Source organism: Bos taurus, chromosome 29 (genome assembly GCF_002263795.3).
Source record: "Bos taurus isolate L1 Dominette 01449 registration number 42190680 breed Hereford chromosome 29, ARS-UCD2.0, whole genome shotgun sequence".
NCBI classification, from domain to species: domain Eukaryota; kingdom Metazoa; phylum Chordata; class Mammalia; order Artiodactyla; family Bovidae; genus Bos; species Bos taurus.
The window spans coordinates 27,444,917-27,469,642 of record NC_037356.1 but is presented as its reverse complement, the minus strand read 5'-3'; the positions used below and the strand labels follow the sequence as shown (position 1 = coordinate 27,469,642).

General features: G+C 38.2%; 1 protein-coding gene across 1 annotated transcript; it reads left to right on the top strand.

The window, feature by feature from the left end:
* The first annotated feature begins 14,071 nt into the window (after positions 1-14,071).
* Positions 14,072-15,004, top strand: OR8C26 (olfactory receptor family 8 subfamily C member 26). Its single transcript, NM_001390507.1, has one exon. It carries the CDS (start codon positions 14,072-14,074, stop codon positions 15,002-15,004), a length of 933 nt encoding a protein of 310 aa, NP_001377436.1.
* Positions 15,005-24,726: the final 9,722 nt, after the last annotated feature.

Here is a 24,726-nt window from a genome sequence, read left to right as displayed (position 1 = left end):
AAAAAGAAATTGACATAGCCATAAGAAACAGAAGTGGTAATTAAGGACTTGTGCTAATACTGATGTCTTCTGGAAATACTATTTCAAAGTCAAAACATGCATAAAACCTGTCCTAGATGCAAAGAGCTTAAAGCTAGAAAAATTTATAATCATAATACCAACATTTATTTTCTGCCACCCTCTTGTTATTGACACTTTTCATCCATAGACAGAAATTTCAGTTACGATTATGAAGACCATCATTTCAGAGTAAGGTCCTCTTAATCTTTAGCTAGCAAGACACTGCAAAATTGTGATTTTTATAAAAGTTACTTTTGTAGAATTTAGTGATAACAGCAGGTAAAACTGTTCACCTTTTTAAATACAAATTTACTTTTTTAAAAAAAGTGGAACTTGCACTTTAAGATATTATTTTGAGAATTATTCCATGGTACTGTATACTTAGACTTGTACTGAAAAAATATTATGCAAATATGTCTTATGGTACCATAAAAGAAATCATTATGAAATTTGTAGATGATATTAACATAAAGACTAACAGACACTTTTATGATGATAATGATTCTAAGAAGATACTATTAGCCTGTGGATCTGATAACCTTTGATATTATAAAGAATTTAACAGTCTGTAAGTACAGTTTGCTGTGGACACTTAGGATAGAGAGATGAATAAGATAGAATCCCTACACTTCAGAATTTTACAGTCTAGAGAGAGTAGAGGGGCCAGACTAGACAATGTGATAAATGATTGAACAGATCCTCCAGAACATGGTGACTATGGTGCTAACCCAGGGTAAGGGTCAATGAAGGCTTCCAAAAGAAAGCTGAATCTGGAAGGATATAAGTAGGAATAAGTCAGGTCTGCAAAAAACATTCAAAATTGGAAAGCGCTGGCCTAACGAATCTGTGTTCAAAACATCTGGATGAAGAGAAAACACATCACTGCCAATGATTTCATTAAAAAGAACATAGCACCCAAAATTAAGGTAGTGATAATCACACAAGAAAAAAATACATCTGGTGAATTGTGCTTAGTTCTGGGAGCTATAATTTACAATGGTGAATTTTAGATTATAATTATCCAAGACAACAATATTTGGATCAAAATACTTTACTCCAAGTACCTACACAACTAATAACATGAATTGGAATTAGATTTATTGTTTGTTACCTCAAAGGACAGAGCTGCAGTCCATAAAATATGTGTTTCAAAGCAAGACTGTCTAACCATTAAATGGGTCTGAATATAATAAGGGCTGAATTATGAAAAAGATAGTTTTCTGCATTCAGAGGTTTTACATTGAGAAGTGAGTAACCATTTTTAGATAGCAATCATTTTTAGGAAGTCTCTGTAATTGAGTGTGAAGTGGTTCAGTCAGTTCAGTTCAGTTGCTCAGTCGTGTCCGACTCTTTGTGACCCTATGAATCACAGCACGCCAGGCCTCCCTGTCCATCACCAACTCCTGGAGATCACTCAAACTCAAGTCCATTGAGGCGGTGATGCCATCCAGCCATCTCATCCTCTGTCGTCCCCTTCTCCTCCTGCCCCCAATCCCTCCCAGCATCAGGATCTTTTCCAATGAGTCAACTCTTCGCATCAGGTGGCCAAAGTACTGGAGTTCAGCTTTAACATCAGTCCTTTCAATGAGCACCCAGGACTGATCTCCTTCAGAATGGACTGGTTGGATCTCCTTGCAGTCCAAGGGACTCTCAAGAGTCTTCTCCAACACCACAGTTCAAAAGCATCAATTCTTTGGCACTCAGCTTGCTTCACAGTCCAACTCTCACATCCATACATGACCACTGGAAAAACCATAGCCTTGACTAGATGGACCTTTGTTGGCAAAGTAATGTCTCTGCTTTTGAATATGCTATCTAGGTTGGTCGTAGCTTTCCTTCCAAGGAGTAAGCATTTTTTAATTTCATGGCTGCATTCACCATCTGCAGTGATTTTGGAGCCTCCCAAAATAAAGCCTGACTTGTTTCCACTGTTTCCCCATCTATTTCCCAGGAAGTGATGGGGCCAGATGCCATGATCTTAGTTTTCTGAATGTTGAGTTTTAAGCCAGCTTTTCCACTCTCCTCTTTCACTTTCATCAAGAGGCTTTTTAGGGCCTCTTCACTTTCTGCCATAAGGGTGGTGTCATCTGGATATCTGAGGTTATTGATATTTCTCCTGGCAATCTTGATTTTTCTGAGATTAAAAAATTCTGGAACAGGTGAAGTTCAGATACTCACCCTTTACTTGGAAACCTTAGGTTGGGTTGAATGTCTGCTTTAGAGCAAGTGCTCTCTAGGGAAATCTTGATGATGATGGTAGGGACTGTTCAAGATAGAAATTCCTATGCTGCCTTTCACTGGGTGTTCAAATTCAGATCTTGATTAGCATTGTTTGTAGAGATACTATGAATCAAGGGTCATGACTCCTTATTGTAGCTTCCTCATAATGCTACCAGAGATGCTTGTCAAAGTGACATGCTTTTATTTAAGATTTCAATATATAAGAGGTATTAATATTATCAAAAACATGTAGGATGCTATTGGAAACTCCCTTAAGATTTCCTTTCACCAGAGATGAGCTATTGTAGTATAGGAGCAATTAAAATTTGCTTTTTCTGTTCTTTGTTGATAATATCATTAGCTCTCTTGTGTGTAATACTCTAAGTGTTGAGCCAGTAGACAGTCATTAGTTTAAGTGCTGAATTAAAGCCTGCAGACATTGCTCTAGATGGTCTTTGGAAACAACTTCCTATATGAATATAATTTCTGAAATATTTTAAACCATGAATTCAATCTTTTTCTGTTTATTTGAGGTTTGGGGAATATTTAATTGTATCTAATTATTAGTAGTAAACACCTCATTAGCACAGTAGGTAATGTGTTGGTTTTGTTAGTTGTAGCTACTTTATATAGTTTTCAAACATTTTATTTTTATGTACATAAGTCAATTATTTATAGCCAGGATTTACTGAGCACTTACTATGCACTACATCTAATATTAATCTTGTTATATTTGTTAACTCATTCAATTCTCACTATAGCTCAGCGTGGAAGATGATATTAGGTTGAAAAGTGAAGCATTAGTTGTTAAGTCATTTCCAACTATTTGTGACCCCATGGACTGTAGCCTGACAGATTCCTCTGTCCAAGTGATTCTCCAAGCAAGAACACTGGAATGGGTAGCCATTCCCCTCTCCAGGGGATCTTTCTGACCCAGGGATTGAACCCAAGTCTCCTGCATCACAGGCAGATTCTTTACCATAAGAGCAGATTCTTTCCCTAATATTCAGGGAAGTCATGAATATTAGGTTGAATCAGGTAGCAAATTGATATGATTAAACCTAATACATATGGGATACTTAAAAAATAAAGAAGCTGAGACACAGAAAGATTAGCTAATTTTCCCAACCTTATCAGGTTAGTAAGTTGTAGTTTGGTTTATTCATAAATAATTATGTTTTTTATATTACATATATTTTAAAGCAGTCAATAATTTATTAATTCAGGAGACATGCAACATACCATAGTAGGTGTTAGGAGAAAAATGCAGAGATGCAAACTGTATGTTTTTAAATATGTCTACAATAGTACTTCATGCATTATATACAGCAAACAATCATATAGCACTCGTGCTGTGCTTGTGCTGCCCTTAGTCACTCAGTTTTGTCTAACTCTTTGCTGCCCCATGGACTGTAGCCCACCAGGCTTCTCTGCCCATGGGGATTCTCCATACAAGAACACTGGAGTGGGTTGCCATGCCCTCCTCTATGGGATCTTCCCAACCCAGGGATCAAAACCAGATCTCCCACATGGCAGGCAGATTCTTTACCATCTGAGCCACAAGAGAAGCTCAGGAATACTGGAGTGGGTAGCTATCCCTTTTCCAGGGGAACTTCCTGACCCAGGAATCTAACTGGGGTCTCCTACATTGCAGGCATATTCTTCACCAGCTGAGCTACCCAGGAAGCCCACATCACTTGGTTTGTGTCAAATAGCTTTTTAAGTACTCTTCTTCTTTATCCTCATTTGTTTTGTATATACTAGAATTATTCTCATCTTGTAGATAAGGAAACTGAATAGAAAGTTTTATGAAGACATTATAAATAATATTGGGCTGGGATTATAATGATGAACAAATTAAATATATAAGGATTGCTGTCTAATGCTCTTCTGAACACCTCAATATGGTAGCCACTATTCTTGTAAGCCATTCAAAATGTAACTAAAGTACATCAAATTTAAAATTCATTGTTTTTCTGTTATATTGACATATTTTAAGTACTCAGTAGTCACATGTAGCCAATGGTTACTGTATTGGAGAAGGCAAATATTGATCATCAGACCTATTTCCAAAAATTCTATTGGATAGTATTGGTTCAGTAGAAGAGGGAGAAACTGATGAAAAGATTCATCAAATTTAAAACCATAAAAATGATAAGGATGATAGGTCCACAGTGCTATGAGTCTGTCATTGATGGCTTCAAGCATCTAAGCATTTGCCTGCATAGAGGTGACCACTCAGGTGATAGTCTTGGACCCAGAAGGTCAGTTCCAAGGGCAAGTTATATTCATCTTGAGAGTGAAGTGGGAAAAATGTGGAGGAGTTCTGAGACAGCATATGAAACTAAAATGTCTTCTTGCCTAAATGCAATGGACTGACTGATGGTTTCTGTTTTGTGCTTCTAATAGATGTTGTTACATTTGTACACTGGAAATTTTCCAGCATTCCTGCTCTATAGTCTTTCCCACATGCATTCAACATTTGACTCACTGGATAAAAGTATAGTTGACCCTTGCACAATGGCAGAAGTTAAAGGGATACTGATTCACAAGCCATTGAAAATACAGGCGTGACTTCTCAGTCCTCCATTCTCATAAAGCAGCCTGGGGTCATATAGTAACTTAGTAAATGATTACTGGAAGAAAAAAATTGCATATAAGTGGACATAGGCAGTTCGGACCTGTGCTTTTTAAGAGTCAACTGTATAAGAACATATTTATCTTGATTTGTATTATAAAATTGTTTTTACAGAGGGTGTAAAAAATTTTTAAGCCAGTATATTCAGCCTGTGAATAAATTGAGCTGCTTTATCTATATCTCTGTGCTTTTGCTAATTCTGCTCCCTTAATCCCTTAATTGTTTTGATTTCAGAACTAATTCTTATTTCTCTGCTTAACATCTCATTTAATGTTTTTTTCCTGCATTGGAAATTGTCCCTGACATCTTGCTCATTTTGCAATAAATATCCCTCTTCAGTTCAGTTCAGTCAGTTCAGTTGCTCAGTCATGTCTGACTCTCTATGACCCCATGGACTGCAGCATGCCAGGTTTCCTGTCCATTACCAACTTCCAGAGCATGCTCAAACTCATGTCCATTGAGTCATCTCATCCTCTGTCGTCCCCTTCTCCTCATGCCTTCAATCTTCCCTAGCATCAGGGTCTTTTCCAATGTCAGTTCTTCACATCAGATGGCCAAAGTATTGGAGTTTCACCTTCAGAATCAGTCCTTTCAATGAATACTCAGGACTGATTTCCTTTAGGATTGACTGTTTGCTCTCCTTGCAGTACAAAGGACTCAGAAGAGTTTTCTCCAGCAGTACAGTTAAAAAGCATCAATTATTTAGTGCCCAGCTTTCTTTATAGTCCACCTCTCACATCCATACATGACTGCTAGAAAAATCACAGCTTTGACTTGATGGACCTTTGTTAGCTTCAGTGGTCTCTTAAACTCCTGTGTATTTGTGTGTCATTGCAATAAACTTGTTTGGGGCAGGATCAATGTCTTATCTGACTCATAAGTCCAGCTCCTGTCATATGCAGAATATAGAAATGATACTCAAAAAACACTTGTTGAAGGAATCAATAAAGTTTACCTGTATATGAATTGACAAAAATTACTTACTAAAAGCAGCAGAATTAAAATGTAGTTTGTTAATATGTAGTTTAATTATTTAATATTATTTTGTTAATTGACTACAATAGCTGTGAAAAGAAGAGAAGCGAAAAGCAAAGGAGAAAAGAAAAGATATAAGCATTTGAACGCAGAGTTCCAAAGAATAGCAAGGAGAGATAAGACAGCCTTCCTCAGCTATCAATGCAAAGAAATAGAGGAAAAAAACGGAATGGGAAAGACTAGAGATCTCTTCAAGAAAATTAGAGATACCAAGGGAACATTTCATGCAAAGATAGGCTCGATAAAGGACAGAAATGGTATGGACCTAACAGAAGCAGAAGATATTAAGAAGAGGTGGCAAGAATACACAGAAGAACTGTACAAAAAAGATCTTCACAACTGAGATAATCACGATGGTGCAATCACTCACCTAGAGCCAGACATCCTGGAATGTGAAGTCAAGTGGGCCTTAGGAAGCATCACTAGGAACAAAGCTAGTGGAGGTGATGGCATTCCAGTTGAGCTATTTCAAATCCTGAAAGAGGATGCTGTGAAAGTGCTGCACTCAATATGCCAGCAAATTTGGAAAACTCAGCAATGGCCACAGGACTGGAAAAGGTCAGTTCTTATTCCAATCCCAAAGAAAGGCAATGCCAAAGAATGCTCAAACTACCACAAAATTGTACTCATCTCACATGCTAGTAAAGTAATGCTCCAAATTCTCCAAGCCAGGCTTCAGCAATATGTGAGCGGTGAACTTGCAGATGTTCAAGCTGGTTTTAGAAAAGTCAGAGGAACCAGAGATCAAATTGCCAACATCCGCTGGATCATGGAAAAAGCAAGAGAGTTCCAGAAAAATATCTATTTCTGCTTTATTGACTATGCCAAAGCCTTTGATTGTGTGCATCACAATCAATTGTGGAAAATTCTGAAAGACATAGGAATACCAGACCACCTGACCTGCCTCTTGAGAAACCTATATGCAGGTCAGGAAGCCACAGTTAGAACTGGATATGGAACAACAGACTGGTTCCAAATAGGAAAAGGAGTACGTCAAGGCTGTATATTGTCAACGTGCTTATTTAACTTATATGCAGAGTACATCATGAGAAACGCTGGGCTGGAAGAAGCATAGGCAGGAATCAAGATTGCTGGGAGAAATATCAATCACCTCAGATATGCAGATGACACAACCCTTACGGTAGAAAGTGAAAAGGAACTAAAAAGCCTCTTGATGAAAGTGAAAGTGGAGAGTGAAAAAATTGGCTTAAAGCTCAGTATTCAGAAAACGAAGATCATGGCATCTGGTCGCATCACTTTATGAGAAATAGATGGGGAAACAGTGGAAACAGTGTCAGACTTTATTTTGGGGGCTCCAAAATCACTGCAGATGATGACTGCAGCCATGAAATTAAATGACACTTACTCCTTGGAAGGAAAGCTATGACCAATCTAAATAGCATATTCAAAAGCAGAGACATTACTTTGCCAACAAAGGTCCGTCTAGTCAAGGCTATGGTTTTTCCAGTGGTCATGTATGGATGTGAGAGTTGGACTGTGAAGCAAGCTGAGCACCAAAGAATTGATGCTTTTGCACTGTGCTGTTGGAGAAGACTCTTGAGGCCCTTGGATGGCAAGGAAATCCAACCAGTCCATTCTAAAGGAGATCAGTCCTGGGTGTTCTTTGGAAGGAATGATGCTAAAGCTGAAGCTCCAGTACTTTGGCCACCTCATGTGAAGAGTTGACTCATTGGGCAAGACTCTGATGCCTGGAGGGATTGGGGGCAGGAGGAGAAGGGGACGACAGAGGATGAGATAGCTGGATGGCATCACCGACTCGATGGACATGAGTTTGAATGGACTCCTGGAGTTGGTGATGGACAGGGAGGTCTGGCATGCTGCAATTCATGGGATCACAAAGTCGGACACGACTAAGTGACTGAACTGAACTGAAAACAGTATCATAATGTCACAGTGCTATATTAAAAAGTGAATAGGTTAACCATCTATGTTTATTAGTTTTTTTTCTTCTTGTGTGAACTTTCAAAATATTTCATTATATATTTGAAATGATCATATTTGTATGATGTTTCTTATTTACTCAGTTTTACCCTCTCTGTAATTTTTACTTTAACCATGTGAAAATTTTGAAATACCCTATCATGTCAACATCTATAGTATTTGTTCTTGTGGGTGCAATTCTTCCTTCAATTGCTAAGTTCCTTCTGTGAACCCAGCACATATGAAATATACACAGAAATCAGAAACACAGCCATAGCACCCAAGGAGCTTAGAAGACACAATATAGTGTAATCTGTATAACATTAGGGTTTTATGATCTAAAGTTAGAGAACAAAGGAAACATAATTTAAATCATTTTGTGGGAATCAGGTCAGACTTTCGCAGAGGGATTTTAGTAGATGAAATAGAAATGAACTGCATTTCAAAGACTTGGAAACACAACTCAAAGACACCAAACTGTAATAGTGTTTTTTGTTTTTGTTTGTTTGTTTTTTGAGAAGTAACAAATATCTTGGTAATTTTGAACTGAAGAGGAAAATAGAGACTGGACATTTAGATGCAGACAGGTAATACAAATTATTTTACATATTAAAAAGTTTGTTTTATTCTAAAGTTAATGGATACACATGAAAACATTAAAAGCCTGAGAGTAATGTCATCAGATGATCTTTCACACTGTTAAATGTAAAATGGAGACTGGACTTGAGAATTTTCTGAACAGCCAAAACTATTTAATCCATGTAAGTAAGTAAACTAATTCTAGCTCAATTCATGAACTTAAGTGAGACTTAATTTAGGCTATTTCTTATAAATGCCTCTGATAATCATGAAAGAAGGCTTCTAAGTGGCATGGTAGTAGAGAATCCACCTACCAATACAGGAGATGCAAAAGAAGTAGGTGGATCCCTGTGTTGGGAAGATTCCCTGGAATAGGAAAAGGCAACCCACTCCAGTACTCTTGCCTAGAAAATTCCAAGGGCAGGGGAGACTGGCAGACTATAGTCCACGGGGTAGCAAAGAGTCAGACATAACTGAGGGACACACACAATCATGAAAGCAGCTTAAGTAATCTTCCTAAAATTGGGATGAATGTTAATGCAAGTTTGTGCACAGTGAGGCCAAGTCAACTGAAATATTAGGAATTTGAAGCAGAGAAAGTTTTATTGTACAGTCATGCAAGGAGACAGGTGACTCATGAACTTAGAAGCCCCTAGCTCCCCAAAAGAGTTAAGCAATGCACTCTTAAGCAGATGGCAGAGAGGGGTCACAGGGTATGTGATCAGCTCCTGCACAGTTCTCTGGCTGAAGGCGAGGGAACAGTGTGGTGTCACAGAGGTTAATTTAAATCAGACATTACTTTGCCAACAAAGGTCTGTCTGGTCAAAGCTATGGTTTTTCCTGTAGTCATGTATTCGTGTAAGAGTTGGACTATAAAGAAAGCTGAGCCCTGAAGAATGGATGCTTTTGCACTGTGGTTTTAGAGAAGACTGTTGAGAATACCTTGGACAGCAAGGAGATCCAAGCAGTCCATCCTAAAGGAAATCAGTCCTGAATATTCACTGGAAGTACTGATGCTGAAGCTGAAACTCCAATACTTTGGCCACCTGATGCGAAGAACTGACTCATTGGAAAAGACCCCGATGCTGGGAAAAATTGAAGGTGGGAGAAGAAGGGGATGACAGAGGATGAGATGGTCGGGTGGCATCACTGACTCAGTGGACATGGGTTTAAGTACACTCTGGGAGTAGGTGATGGACAGGGAGGCCGAGCATGCTCCAGTCCATGGGGTTGCACAGAGTCGGACATGGCTGAGCGACTGAACTGAACTGAACTTAGGCTCCAGCGGCCTGGGGTTGTGTGCTCTTGATTATCAAGTTGTTAACATCCTCCATTTGGGATGGAGTGGGTGTTCACATCTGCAAAACAACTCAGGAATTCTGCATCAAATACTGCTAACTAAGTACTTCAGAGAGGAGCTAAGGCAAATGGGCTGTTCCAGTAATGCCCAACAGGATCCTGCTCAAACACTTGAGATGGTCAAGTGTGACCAGTGTAAGGTACGGAGTTAGAGTAGGCAAGGTTCAGAAAAACAATGAGACTGGCACTCTACAGGAACAGATCACTTTTAATGAGGTGAGAAGGGGCAGCAGTCAGATTAGCGGGCAGCTGCTGCTCTTGTCTAAGAAAAGAGTAAGTTTATATAGGCATGTATGTAGAAAGCTACTGTTCTAAGGGGACCTATTCTTTTCCAGGGTTGTTGGGAGTAGTTATCTCTTAAATGGCTGGGGCAAGCAGTTCTGGAGATTGGCAGAGGCTGGACCAGCTTGGAGCTGGGCGTAATCAACCTAATGTCTATTTTTTCTTCAGGTGAGAGAGTTCTTTGTTTTTCCTAGAATGGTGGGGAGGACCTAGAGGGGAGTTTTAACTCTAGGCTACCTTGAACCATGCAACTTTCCTTCATTCCAGACTTTAAGGAATATATATATAAAGAGAAAGAGATGTGGGCGCCATTAATGTTAAGGGTTTGTTTTGTACTGATAAATGAGGCTCAGGGGTTTGTAGTCTGGGAGGAAGGAAGTCTAAGGCCCATAATGTTGATTTTCTATTTTTGCCATCAGGGTTTTAAGCAAAAGAACAGTCTTGACTTGGTCTTGAGAGATGGCTCAAATCTGTTCTTGGAGAAACTTTTGAAAGAGATTGAAGAGACAGGGGCCAAATAAGAGGAATAAAATGATAAGTACCAATGGTCCCAAGAAAGGGAGTAACCAAGGGAGGGCCTGATGGAACAGGTTTTGGGGATTGTAAAGGTTTTCTAACTCTTTTTTGCGGTGTTCAATTCTAAGTTCTTTGACTCTGTCTTGGACTATGTCCGTTTCATTAACAAAACAGCAGCAGTCTTTTTCTAGAAAAAGACAGGTCTCTCCCTTTTCTGTGGTGAGAAGGTCCAGGGCTCGTCTATTTTGTAGGGCCACAGAAGCTAATGAGTTAATTTGTCTTTGGACTGAAACGAAGAACTCTGTTACTTGCTCCATATCTTCATTGAGTTTTTGGGACAGCTTGTAGTAAAAATGAGCCGAGGTTGAGATGTCCCCAGTCTCTGTGTCTAGGGCATTGTGGAGTTCCACCAGCAGAGGGCAGTGTAGGAAGCTTGGTATGGGAGGAGGTTCAAGGGGGAGTCCAGGAGGCAGCATGGGCCTTCCGTACATCACCTCAAAGGGGCTCAGCCTCAGGGGCTTTCTGGGCAAAGCCCACACTCTGAGGAGAACAATCAGCAAAAGTTTAGTCCAATCTAGATGTACCTTGAGGGTTAATTTAGTAAGAGTTTTTTTTTATTATTCTATTTATCCTTTCTACATTTTCTGGGGACTGGGGATGATATGGAATGTGAAATTTTCAGGGTATCTGTAAGAATTGGACAAGTTGTTGGGTGACCTTGCACGTAAATTTCAGGCCCTTATCAGACTGTAGGGATGAAGGCAGACCAAACCTGGGGGTAATTTCTGTGAGGAAGATTTGGGCCACAGTGTGGGCTCTTTTGTTTGTAGTGGGAAATGCTTTTACCAATCTCGAAAAAGTGTCCACAAGGACCAGGAGGTATCTGAATCTCTGAACTGGGGGCATATGAGTAAGTCTATCTGCCAATCTTGTGCTGGGACGCTGCCTCGCATTTGATGGGTTGGAAAGGAGGTAGGTTTAAGGTTGGAATTGGAATTAATACATTGACATATTTGACAGGAGTAGGTAAGGTTATCTAAATATTGTTGGTCAGCCATGGATATGGGGAAGTGGTTACGGAGGAACTGTTGGAGTGTCTTGGACGAGGGATGAAAGAGTGAGTGTAGATAAGAGAGGATTTTTCTGGTGGTGGGAGGGTCGGATGGAGTCAGAGCTAAGATGACAGGGGACTGGAGGGAGGGGTGGGACAGGGCTACCTCTTTTGCCTTCTGGTCTGCAGCATTGTTGTAGGCTAATATGAGACTTCTCTTTTGATGCCCCTTACAGCAGAGGATGGCGGCTTTGTTTGGTAAGTGTTGCTTCTAGAAGTTTGTGGGTCAAGTCTGAATTAATAATGGGGGATCCCTTTTGGGTTAGGAAACCTCTCTCTCTCTGTAGCCTACCAGGTCCCTCTGTCCAAGGAATTCTCCCAGCAAGAATACTGGAATGGTTGGGTTGCTATGTCCTCCAGGGTATCTTCCAGACCCAGGGATTGAAACTGCTTCTACATATCCTGCATTGGCAGGCAGGCACGTTCTTTACCACTGACTCAGCAATCAAATTACTGGGCATATACCCTGAGAAAACCATAATTGAAAAAGACACATTTACCCCAGTTTTACTGTAGCACCATTTACAATAGTCAGGATGCAAAAGCGACCTAGCTGTCCATTGGCAGGTAAATGGATTAAGAAGTTGTGGTACATATATGGAGAAGGAAATGGCAACCCACTCCAGTGTTCTTGCCTGGAGAATCCCAGGGACGGGGGAGCCTGGTGGGCTGTCGTCTCTGGGGTCGCACTGGGTCGGACACGACTGAAGCGACTTAGCAGCAGCAGGTACATATATACATTGAAATATTACTCAGCCATAAAAAGGAACACATAAAAGTCAGTTCTAGTGAGCTAGATGAACCTAGGGCCAATTATACAGAAGAGTGAAGTAAGTCAGAAAGAGAAATAAATATCGTATGTGTGCTGTGCTTAGTTGCTTGGTCGTGTCTGACTCTTTGTGTCCCAATAGACTGTAGCCCACCAGGATCCTCTGTCCGTGGGGATTCTCCAGGCAAGAATACTAGAGTACCTATCCCTTCTTCAGGGGAACTTCCCAACCCTGGAATCAAACCAGGGTCTCCTGCATTGCAGGCAGATTCTTTACCAGCTGAACTACCAGGATTAAAACATATCTATGGAAACTAGAAAAACAGTACTGATGAACCTATTTACAGGGAAGGAATGGAACATGGACATAGAGAAAAAATTTGTGAACAAAGTTGGGGAAAGAGAGGGTGGGACCAATGGAGAGAATAGGATTGACGTGCATTCCCTATCATGTGTAAAATGGGTAGATGATGAGAAGCTGCTACATAGCACTATATAAACACTGCCCAGCCTGGCACTCTGTGACAACCTGGATGGGTGGGATGATGGGGAGAGGGAGGCTCAAGAGGGAGGGTAAATATATGATTGTTATTATTTGCAATGTTGTATGGGGGAAACCAACAATACATTGTAAAGTGATTATGCCCCAGATGTCCTTTTGTTTTTGGAAGTGGACATAGACTCCAAGAGATGAGAAAGAAAGTAAATATCAGAACACACATTACTCTGCCTTGGGGATTAAGAAGAATACTTAACTAGTAGTATATTGTGTCTCAAAAGATCTGTGACACAGAATGGAAAGAAAAACTCATTAATTTTTAATGTCAGGGAGCTCATTAACTTGAAAGGAAATCACAAGGGAGAGAATTATTTTCTGTGCTTCTAATCAATTTTCCCAGAACTACAGGGTATGAAATACATTCTACTTGAGTTAATTGATTGCTTCGGAGCTTGTTAAGGTGGATATTATCCTTGCAAGTGAAGAAGACCTTCTGGGGAAATCCTCAAATAGAAATTATGGCCTGTCCCCTTAGCATGTCAAAGACTGAGGACCACAGTGATGGATACTGTCTTCTTCCTTGTCAGAAACTTTGACCTTCTAAGGACTGTAAGGTAGAAGGAGTCCTAAGGTTCAGTGGCAGTGAGGCATCACAGAAAAAGAAGGTGAGGGTTGAATCACCTATGTCTCAATTCCTTTCAAACCTCAGACTATATAAATCGAGGGTTCTGTGGAATACCACCTATTTATTGTTCTTTTCAGCCCTGATCCTGAACAGAGCCTGGAGAGAGGAAGAATGATGTGCAGAGACACTGGGAGTCTACCAGTATTTTTTAAGCACAGAGACAAACAAGAGGAGTAAGGACAGAAAGAAGAAAATGAGGAATCTGCGGGAATAGTCATTACAAGTCTTGTATTTTGGATGCTTTGATGAGTCTCTTTAGACAACCCTGTGGTTATAAAAAGATCCAGCTATCACTCGGGAAACAGGGAAAGTCCATGAAGGTCCATTGTGAATCTGAGTTTCTGCCCCTGTTCCTACAGATCACGACTGTGTAGTAAATGAATATGGAAAATGCTTCCTCTGTGACTGAGTTTATCCTTATGGGATTGACAGAACAACCTAAACTCCAGTTACCCCTGTTTTTCCTGTTTCTTCTGAACTACCTGGTCACTGGGTTGGGAAATTTATGCTTGATGATTCTAATTTGTCTAAATTCACACCTGCACACCCCCATGTACTTTTTTCTGTTCAATCTCTCTTTTATTGATCTCTGTTACTCATCTGTCTTTAACCCCAAAATGCTAATGAACTTTATTTCCAAGAGGAATGTCATCTCCTTTACAGGATGTATGTCTCAGCTGTTTTTCTTCTGCTTTTTTGTCAGCTCTGAGTGCTATGTGTTGACAGCCATGGCCTATGATCGCTATGTGGCCATCTGTAAGCCCTTGTTGTATACAGTGGCCATGTCCCCTCAGGTGTGTTCTCTGCTTATGTCTGGTTCATATGTGATGGGGTTTGCTGGAGCCATAGTCCACACAGGGTGTATGATGAGGCTGATCTTTTGTGGTTCCAGCATCATTAGCCATTATATGTGTGACATTCTCCCACTCCTCCAGCTCTCCTGCAGCAGCACTTATGCCAATGAGTTCGTGGTTTCTGCTGTTGTGGGGACAGTTGTCATAGTATCTAGCCTCATTATCTTAATTTCGTATGCTTTGATTCTTTACAATATTCTTCATATACCATCATCTAAAGGTTGGTCTAAAGCCTTGAGCACCTGTGGGTCCCATATTACAACAGTTGGTCTATTCTATGGATTTGGGCTGCTCACTCACATCAGGCCACCGTCTTCTAGTTTTGTGGAGCAGGGGAAATTTTTCTCAGTGCTTTACACTAATGTGGTACCCATGCTGAACCCTCTCATTTATAGCCTCAGGAACAAGGATGTCAAAATTGCTGTGAAGAAAACCTTGAAGAGAATCACAAAATGAATGAAACCAGTTATGCCACCTTTTCTTTATTTTTTAAAATCTTTTTCTTGCTCCACTGTATCCTCTTCCTCTTATTCTTTTGTCACACTCTTCATTTGTCTTTCTAATGTCCTCTTGGCAGGATTTAATCTCTAATGTCTGATGTCTTTTCTTCTCTTGCCCCTTAATGTAACCTGTGGGCCTATTTAACTGGAGAATCATCTTCAGCCCTAAGTGATCCCATAGCAGTTGCAGGGTAGGGACCAATAACATTTCCCATCTGATGATAATACTATTATTTTCCTTGTGTGTCTGTTCATCCAAGGTATGCCATAGAGTAGTATGCAGTCTGACCAATTTTTTTCTTTCTTGATTTCATTACATAGAGCCCTTTCCTGTATCAGTGCTGTAGTTACTTATGGTTCCATTAAAACTGAGACATACTGACAAAAATGTGGACATGGTAAAGATGTCAAAGTTCCCCAAAATTTTCTGGATTCTTTTAGTAATAGCTCCTGTTCTGTATCTTAAGTGCCACCCAGGTACAGAAATTGAACACTTTATTGAACCATAGTTCTTTATTCTTGAGGGTACTTGAAAATGAATAAGCTAAATTATTCTTTCTCAATCCACACTAATAACATATGCCTTTTTTTTATTGTATTGGTCAATTGATACGCTGTCATAAAATATGATTGAAATTGTTATCAACTTGCATATCAGTGGATTCTGATATTGATTAAAAGTTAAACAGTGATATTTTTGACTATAGAATTCATTATCAAATGTAAGGTCAAGATTTGTTGTCTAATTATGTAAGAGCACCTCCCTTTTGCAAAGAAAGATATGTTTCCCGCTTTTCAAGACAAAACAAAAATATTTGACAGAAACATTGTCCTGTTGATATTTATTCTTTTAGTTCATAAACTTGACTCCTTCCCTTTATTAGAGGAAAAATTAAATCTCTAGGAAATGGTATGTTCTAGAATTTTATAAATGGTCTTAAAAGATAAGTCTCCTTATCTGAGTTTTTGCTAAGAAAATAGTTCTGTGACTTGCTCAGAATCAAATAGCTAAAAATGCAGAGACCAGTTTTTGAACCCACTGTTCATCTTGTGAAAACATGGAAGGAAAAAAACAACTGTGAAGAAAAAGATGGAACTTCTGGAGAATTGTTTCTGAATGAGCTTGCAAGTGGAAAATTTCCAGTGCGGAGGTATTTCAAAAAGCTAGAAATAGAAATATCATATGTCCCAGTAATTCCACTCCTGGGTATATATCTGAAAAATATGAAAACACTAATTCAGAAAGATATTTGTACCCCAATATTCAGCACAGCATTATTTACAATTGCCAAGATATGGGAGCATCCTAAATCTCTGTCAACAGATGAAGGGAAAAGATGCGGTAAATTGATAAAATGGAATATTACTCATCCATCAAAAGAATGAAAACTCCCCATCTATAGCAACATCAATGGACTTGGAAGGTATTGTGGTAACTGGAATAAGTCAGGCAGAAAAGACACATATGGTATCACTTATATGTGGAATCTGAAAACTGTAACAAATTAGTGAATAGAACAGAAGAGAAAGATTCACTGATTAAGAGAACAAATTTATGGTCACCTGTGGGGAGAGGGAAGTGGAGACAGGCAGTATAGGGATAGGTGATGAAGACATACAAAATATTATGTATAAACTAAGTTATAACAATAGAATGTACAACACGGGACATATAGCCAAGATTTTATAATAACTATAAATGGAATATAACCTCTAAGAATTGTGAATCTCGTAGCTCATATAATGCATATCAAAAACACTTCAATAAAAATAGAAAAAAATGAATTCTTGATGGTAATTGATATTTCATTATTAAAACCGGATAGAAAATATTATATTCCACATACAAGGACACATTTCCATTAAGATTATGATGATATTTTGTATGGAAATATTATCTAATAGATAAAAGGATCATAATTCTGGTTTGTTGTTGTTCAGTCGCTCAGTTGTTTCTGACTCTTTGCAACCCCGTTGACTGTAACACCCAAGATTTCCCTGTCCTTCACCATCTCCTGGAGCTTGCTCAAACTCATGTCCTTTGAGTTGGTGATGCCATCCAACCATTGTCATCTGTCATCCCCTCTCCTCCTGCTTCCAATCTTTCCCAGCATCAGGGTCTTTTCTAATGAGTCAACTCTTTTCTAATGAGTCGTCACTTTGCATCAGGTGATCAAAGTATTGTATTAAGTTCTTCTTTAAATATGAGTATTTTGACTTTTTAGATAATTTACATTAACGTGATAATATTGAAAATACCTGTTTTTCTTATTTATTCATCAAACATAACAGCCATACTGAAAAGTTCACTGAACATTCATTTGCTGCAGCTGCTAAGTCGTTCAATTGTGTCTGACTGTGTGCAACCCTATAGATAGCATCCCACCAGGCTCCTCTGTCCCTGAGATTCTCCAGGCAAGAATACTGAAGTGGGTTGCCATTTCCTTCTCCAATGCATAAAAGTGAAAAGTGACAGTTAAGTCACTCAGTCGTGTCTGACTCTTCTCAACCCCATGGACTGTAGCCTACCTGGCTCCTCTGCCCATGGGATTTTCCAGGCAAGCCTACTGGAGTGGGTTGCCATTTCCTTCTCCAGAACATTCATTTATGTTTTGGTAAATAATGAAAACTTCAATTTAACGTCTACCAAGGTCGTAAAATATTTCCACCATAGTTTAGTCAGTGCTTTTAGCTGTATTTTCCCCATGTGTATTTGTCCTTGAAAATCTAGCTGAATGATATGAGATAGGTAAGTTTTAGAAGAGCTTATTTAGTCATATGAGGGTGAGTGAACTTCGTGCTGTCACTGACTTTTGCTGGCTGTCTTTTTACTTGGAGAAATATTTGTGTAAATAGACATATATATAGTTGAAAACTGAGATAACATATATCATAGTTTGTGAGTTTTTGGTAGTTTTCTTAATGAAATACTTGACAGATATATTTTAGAGTCCACAGAGTCATGTACATATTGTACACAAAATATTTTGGAAATAAATTATTAGATAAGTTTAGACAGCTATATAGGTCTTTCATTCTAAATTTTCTCATGCCAGATGGATTTACCTCCCTTGATTCCTGTACCTGTAATCTTATATCTGGCCTTTCAGAATATTGTATTAACTCTTTGTGGTTTGTCTAAGACCCTTTTCTTATCATTTTTGAACTAAAAACATATTTTCATGCTGGAATTTATTTTTTAAATGCATTTTTATTGAAGTATAGCTGATTCACAATATTATTTTCAGGTATACAGGATAGTGATTCAGTGTTTTTACTGATTATACTCCATTAAGATTTATTACAAGATAATGGCTATAATTCCCTGTGCTATAAAATATCTTCTGCTGCTGCTAAGTCACTTCAGTTGTGTCCAACACTGTGTGGCCCCATAGATGGCAGCCCACCAGGCTCCCCCGTCCCTGGGATTCTCCAGGCAAGAACAATGGAGTGGGCTGCCATTCCCTTCTCCAGTGCATGAAAGTGAAATGTGAAAGTGAAGTCACTCAGTCGTGTCTGACTCTTAGCGACCCCATGGATTGCAGCCCACCAGGCTCCTCTGTCCATGGGATTTTCCAGGCAAGAGTACTGGAGTGGGGTGCCATTGCCTTCTCTGAAAATATCTTCTAGTTGTTTATTTTCTTCACACATAGTCATTTGTGTTTCTTAATCCTGTACCCCTATCATTCTCCTCCTCTTTTGGTTACATCTAGTTTTTTTTTTTTTTCTTTTCTTTGTGAATTTCTCTCTGTTTTGAAGTATACATTTCTTTGTTTTATTTTTAAAATTCACATATAAGTGGTATCTTATTGTGTATTTCTACATGAGAATTATTTCACTAATCATAAAATTGTCTAGATCCATGTATGTATTTGAAAGTGGAAAACTTTCATTCTTTTTATGGCTGTGTAATATCCCATTGTATGTATATCCATTTGGTTGTTTATGGACACATGGGTGGCTTTCATTTCTTGGCTATTGTAAATAGTGTTGCAATGAATTTTGATGTGCATGTTTCTTTTTTTTTGTATTAATGCTTTATTTTTCTCCACATATATCCCCTGGTGTGGAATTGCAGGATATGTGGTAATTCAATTTTTACTTTTTAAAAAATTAATTAATTTATTTTAGTTGGATGATAATTACTTTACAATATTGTGGTGGTTTTTGCCATACATTGACATGAATCAGCCATGGGTGTACATGTGTCCCCTGATCCTGAATCCTCCTCCACCTGCCTCCCCATACCATCCCTCTGGGTTGTCCCAGTGCACCGGCTTTGACTGCCCTGTTTTATGCATCAAATTTGGACTGGTAATCTATTTCGCATATGGTAATATACATATTTCAGAGCTATTCTCTCAAATCATCCCACCCTCGCCTTCTCCCACAGAGTCCAAAGTCTGGTCTTTATATCTGTGTCTGTTTTGCTGTCTTATATATATGATCATCATGACCATCTTTTTAAATTCCATATATATGCATTAGCATACCTTATTGGTGTTTTTCTTTCTGATTTACTTCACTCTGGATAATAGGCTTCAGTTTCATCCACCTTCTTAGAACTGACATAAAAGCATTCTTTTTTATTAATGGAGTAATATTCTATTGTGTGTATGTACCACAGCTTTGTTATCCAAACGTCTGCCAATGGACATCTAGGTTGCTTCCATATCCTAGCTATTGTAAACAGTGCTGAAATGAACATTAGGGTGCACGTGTCTCTCTCAATTCTGGTTTCCTCCGTGTGTATGCCCAACAGTGGGATTGCTCGGTCATATGGGAGTTTTATTTCCAGCTTTTAAAGGAATATCCACACAGTTCTGCATAGTGGCTGTACTAGTTTGAATTCCCACCAACAATGTAAGAAGGCTCCCTTTTCCCCACACCCTCTCCAGCAGGTATTTTTTGTATACTTTTATTATTGTTTGTAGATTTTTTGATAGCAGCCATTCTGACTGGTGTGAGATGGTACTTCATTGTAGTTTTGATTTGCATTTCTCTGATAATGAGTGATGGTGAGCATCTTTTTATGTGTTTGTTAGCCATCTGTATGTCTTCTTGGGAGAAATGTCTGTTTAGGTCTTTGGCCCATTTTTTGATTGGGTCGTTTATTTTTCTGGTATTGGGTTGTATGAGCTGTTTGTATATTTTTTAGATTAATTATTTGTCAGTTGCTTCGTTTGCTATTATTTTCTCTCATTCCGAAGGCTGTCTTTTCACCCTGCTTATAGTTTCCTTCATTTTGCAAAAGCTTTTAAGTTTAATTAGGTCCCATTTATTTTTGCTTTTATTTCCATTTCTCAGGGAAGTAAGTCATAGAGGATCTTGTTTTGATTTATGTAAGAGAGTGTTCTGCCTATATTTTCCTCAAAGAGCTTTATATTTTCTGGTCTTTAATTTAGATCTATAATCCGTTTTGAGTTTATTTTTGTGTATGGTATTAGAAAGTGTTCTAGTTTCATTCTGTTACAGGTGGTTGACCAGTTTTCCCAGCACCACTTGTTAAAGAGATTGTCTTTTCTCCATTGCATATTTTTTCCTCCTTTATCAAAGATAAAGTGTCCATAGTTGCATGTATTTATCTCTGGGTTTTTGGTTTTGTTCCATGGATCTATATTTCTGTCTGTGTCAGTACCATACTGCCTTAATGACTATAGCTTTGTAGTATAGTCTAAAGTCAGGCAGGTTAATGCCTCCAGTTCCATTCTTCTTTCTCAAGCTTGATTTGGCTATTCAAGGTTTTTTGTGTTTCCATATAAATTGTGAAATTATTTGTTCTAGTTCTCTGAAAATACTGTTTGTAGCTTTATAAGGATTACATTGAATCCATAGATTTCTTTGGGTAGTAAACTCATTTTCACTATATTGATTCTTCCAGTCTATGAACATGGTATATTTCTCCATCTATTAGTGTCCTCTTTGATTTCTTTCACCAGTGTTTTATAGTTTTCTATATAAAGGTCTTTTGTTTCTTTAGGTAAATTTATTCCCAAGTATTTTGTTCTTTTTGTCTCAATGGTGAATGGGATTGTTTCCTTGATTTATCTTTCTGTTTTCTCATTGTTAGTATATCAGAATGCAAGGGATTTCTTTGTATTAATTTTACATCCTGTAACTTCACTATATTCATTGATTAGCTCCAGTAATTTTCTGGTGGTGTCTTTGGGTTTTCAATGTAGAGGATCATGTCATCTGCAAACAATGAGAGTTTTACTTTTTTTCCAATCTGGATTCCTATTATTTCTTTTTCTTCTCTGATTGCTGTGGCTAAAACATACAAAACTATGTTGAAGAATAGTGGTGAGAGTGGACACCCTTGTCTTGTTCCTGACTTTAGTGGGAATGCTTTCAATTTTTCGCCATTGAGGATAATGTCTGGTGTGGGTTTATCTATGTGGCTTTTATTATTTTGAGATATGTTTCTTCTATGCCTGCTTTCTGGAGAGCTTTTGTCATAAATTGGTGTTGAATTTTGTCAAAGATTGTCTGTGCATCTATTGGAAGAAATGGACAAATTCTTGGAAAAGTATAATCTTTTAAAACTGAACCAAGAAATAAAAAATCTTAACATACCCATCACAAGCATGGAAATCAAAACTGTAATCAAAAATCTCCCAAAAAACAAAAGCCCAGTACCAGATGTCTTCACAGGTGAATTCTACCAAAAATTTAGAGAATAGCTAACACCTATCCTATTCAAACTCTTCCAGAAAACTGTATAGGAAGGTAAATTCCCAAACTCATTCTATGAGGCCACCATCACCCTAATACCAAAACCAGACAAAGATGTCACACACACACACACACACACACAAACTACAGGCCAATATCACTGATGAACATAGATGCAAAAATCCTCAACAAAATTCTAACAAACAGAATCCAACAACATATTAAAAAGATCATACATCGTGACCAAGTAGGTTTATCCCTGGGATGCAAGGATTCTTCAGTATTTGCAAATAAATCAATGTGATACACCACATTAACAATTTTTAGTTTTTTGAAGAACTTCTGTATTGTTTTCCATTGTGGTGAACCAATTTACATTCACACCATTATACAAGGGTTCAATTTCCCTCACATTCTTTCAACATTTGCTATTTTTTGTCTTTTTGATGATAGAAATTCTGACAGGTGTGAGGTAATATGTCATGGTTTTGATTTGCATTTCCCAGGTGATTTGCAAGGGTGAGCATCCTTTTATGCACTTGTTGGCCATCTGTATGTTTTCCTTGGAACAAATGTCTATTCAGTTCTTCCACTCATTTCTTAATTTGGTTACTTTTTTCCTTGATATTGATTTGTATGAGCTGCATATATATTTTGAATATTAACCACTTGCTGGATATGTAATTTGTAATCATTTTCTCCTATTCATTAGACTGATTTTTTATTCTGTTGATAATCACCTTTGCTGTGCTACAGTTTAAAGTTTAACTAGGTCACATTTATGCATTTTTCTTTTTATTTCATTTGCCTTTGGAAACGCATTGAAAAAAAATATTGCTAGCATTATTTCAAGGAGTGTTCTGCCTAAATTTTCGTCTAAAAGCTTCATGACCTCAGACTTTAATTTAGGTTTTCAACCTATTTTGAGGTAATTTTTCATATGGTTTGAGGGAATGTGCTAATCTCATTGCTTTACATGAATTTCTTCAGTTTTCCAGCATCACTTCTTGAAGAGACTGTATTTTGTCCATTGCATATTTTTGACTCCTTGTCATTATTTAATTAAGCATAGTTGTGTGAATTTATTACCAGGCCCTCTGTTCTGTTTTACTGATATATGTGTTTGTTTTTGTGCAAGTTCCACACTGTTTATTTTATTTTATTTTTTTGCTATTTTTTTTTCTCTAATTTTATTTTATTTTTAAACTTTACATAATTGTATTAGTTTTGCCAAATATCAAAATGAATCCGCCACAGGTATACATGTGCTCCCCATCCCGAACCCTCCTCCCTCCTCCCTCCCCATACCATCCCTCTGGGCCGTCCCAGTGCACCAGCCCCCAGCATCCAGCATCATGCATCGAACCTGGACTGGCAACTCGTTTCCTACATGATATTTTACATGTTTCATTGCCATTCTCCCAAATCTTCCCACCCTCTCCCTCTCCCACAGAGTCCATAAGACTGTTCTATACATCAGTGTCTCTTTTGCTGTCTCGTACACCGGGTTATTGTTACCATCTTTCTAAATTCCATATATATGCGTTAGTATACTGTATTTATGTTTTTCCTTCTGGCTTACTTCACTCTGTATAATAGGCTCCAGTTTCATCCACCTCCTTAGAACTGATTCAAATGTATTCTTTTTAATGGCTGAGTAATACTCCATTGTGTATATGTACCACAGCTTTCTTATCCATTCATCTGCTGATGGACATCTAGGTTGCTTCCATGTCTTGGCTATTATAAACAGTGCTGCGATGAACATTGGGGTACACGTGTCTCTTTCCCTTCTGGTTTCCTCAGTGTGTATGCCCAGCAGTGGGGTTGCTGGATCATAAGGCAGTTCTATTTCCAGTTTTTTAAGGAATCTCCACACTGTTCTCCATAGTGGCTGTACTAGTTTGCATTCCCACCAACAGTGTAAAAGGGTTCCCTTTTCTCCACACCCTCTCCAGCATTTATTATTTGTAGACTTTTGGATCGCAGCCATTCTGACTGGTGTGAAATGGTACCTCATAGTGGTTTTGATTTGCATTTCTCTGATAATGAGTGATGTTGAGCATCTTTTCATGTGTTTGTTAGCCATCTGTATGTCTTTTTTGGAGAAATGTCTATTAGTTCTTTGGCCCATTTTTTGATTGGGTCGTTTATTTTTCTGGAGTTGAGCTGTAGGAGTTGCTTGTATATTTTTGAGATTAGTTGTTTGTCGGTTGCTTCATTTGCTATTATTTTTCTCCCATTCTGAAGGCTGTCTTTTCACCTTGCTAATAGTTTCCTTTGATGTGCAGAAGCTTTTAAGGTTAATTAGGTCCCATTTGTTTATTTTTGCTTTTATTTCCAATATTCTGGGAGGTGGGTCATAGAGGATCCTGCTGTGATGTATGTCGGAGAGTGTTTTGCCTATGTTCTCCTCTAGGAGTGTTTATATTGCTATAGCTTTGTATATAGCAATATAGTATAGTCTGAAGTCTGGGAGGGTGATATACCCAGCTGGTTCTTTTTCTTAAGATGGCTTTCACAGTTTGAAGTCTTCTGTTGTTCCATATTAATTTTATGATGATTATTTTTAGTTCTTTAATAAATATCATGGGTGGGAACTGCCTTAAACTTGTAGATTGTTTTTGGTAAATGGCCATTAATATTAATTCTTCTAATCCATAAATATGTGGGATATTGTTCCATTTCTTTGTATTTTCTTCAGTATTCTTCATCCATGTTTTATCTTTTCAGAGTATAGTACTTTCCCCCTTTTGGTAAGTTTATCCCTGGGTAAGTTCTCCTTTGCATGTGGTTTAAATGGGATTTTAAGTGTTATTTTTTGAATATTTCATTACTTTTTATGGAAAAGAATTTTGCATATTAACCTTATGCTAATTAACAAATCCAAATTTCTTGCCTTCATTAATTAGTTCTGATAGCTTCTGAGCAGAGACTTTAAGGTTTTCTATAAAAGTATCAGGGCATCTGCAAACAGTGACAGTTTTCCTTCTTCTCTTCTAA

What these genes read in the sequence shown, in the direction of transcription:
- OR8C26 (NM_001390507.1), top strand. Translation starts at nt 14,072, where the DNA reads ATGAATATGGAAAATGCTTCCTCTGTGACTGAGTTTATCCTTATGGGA.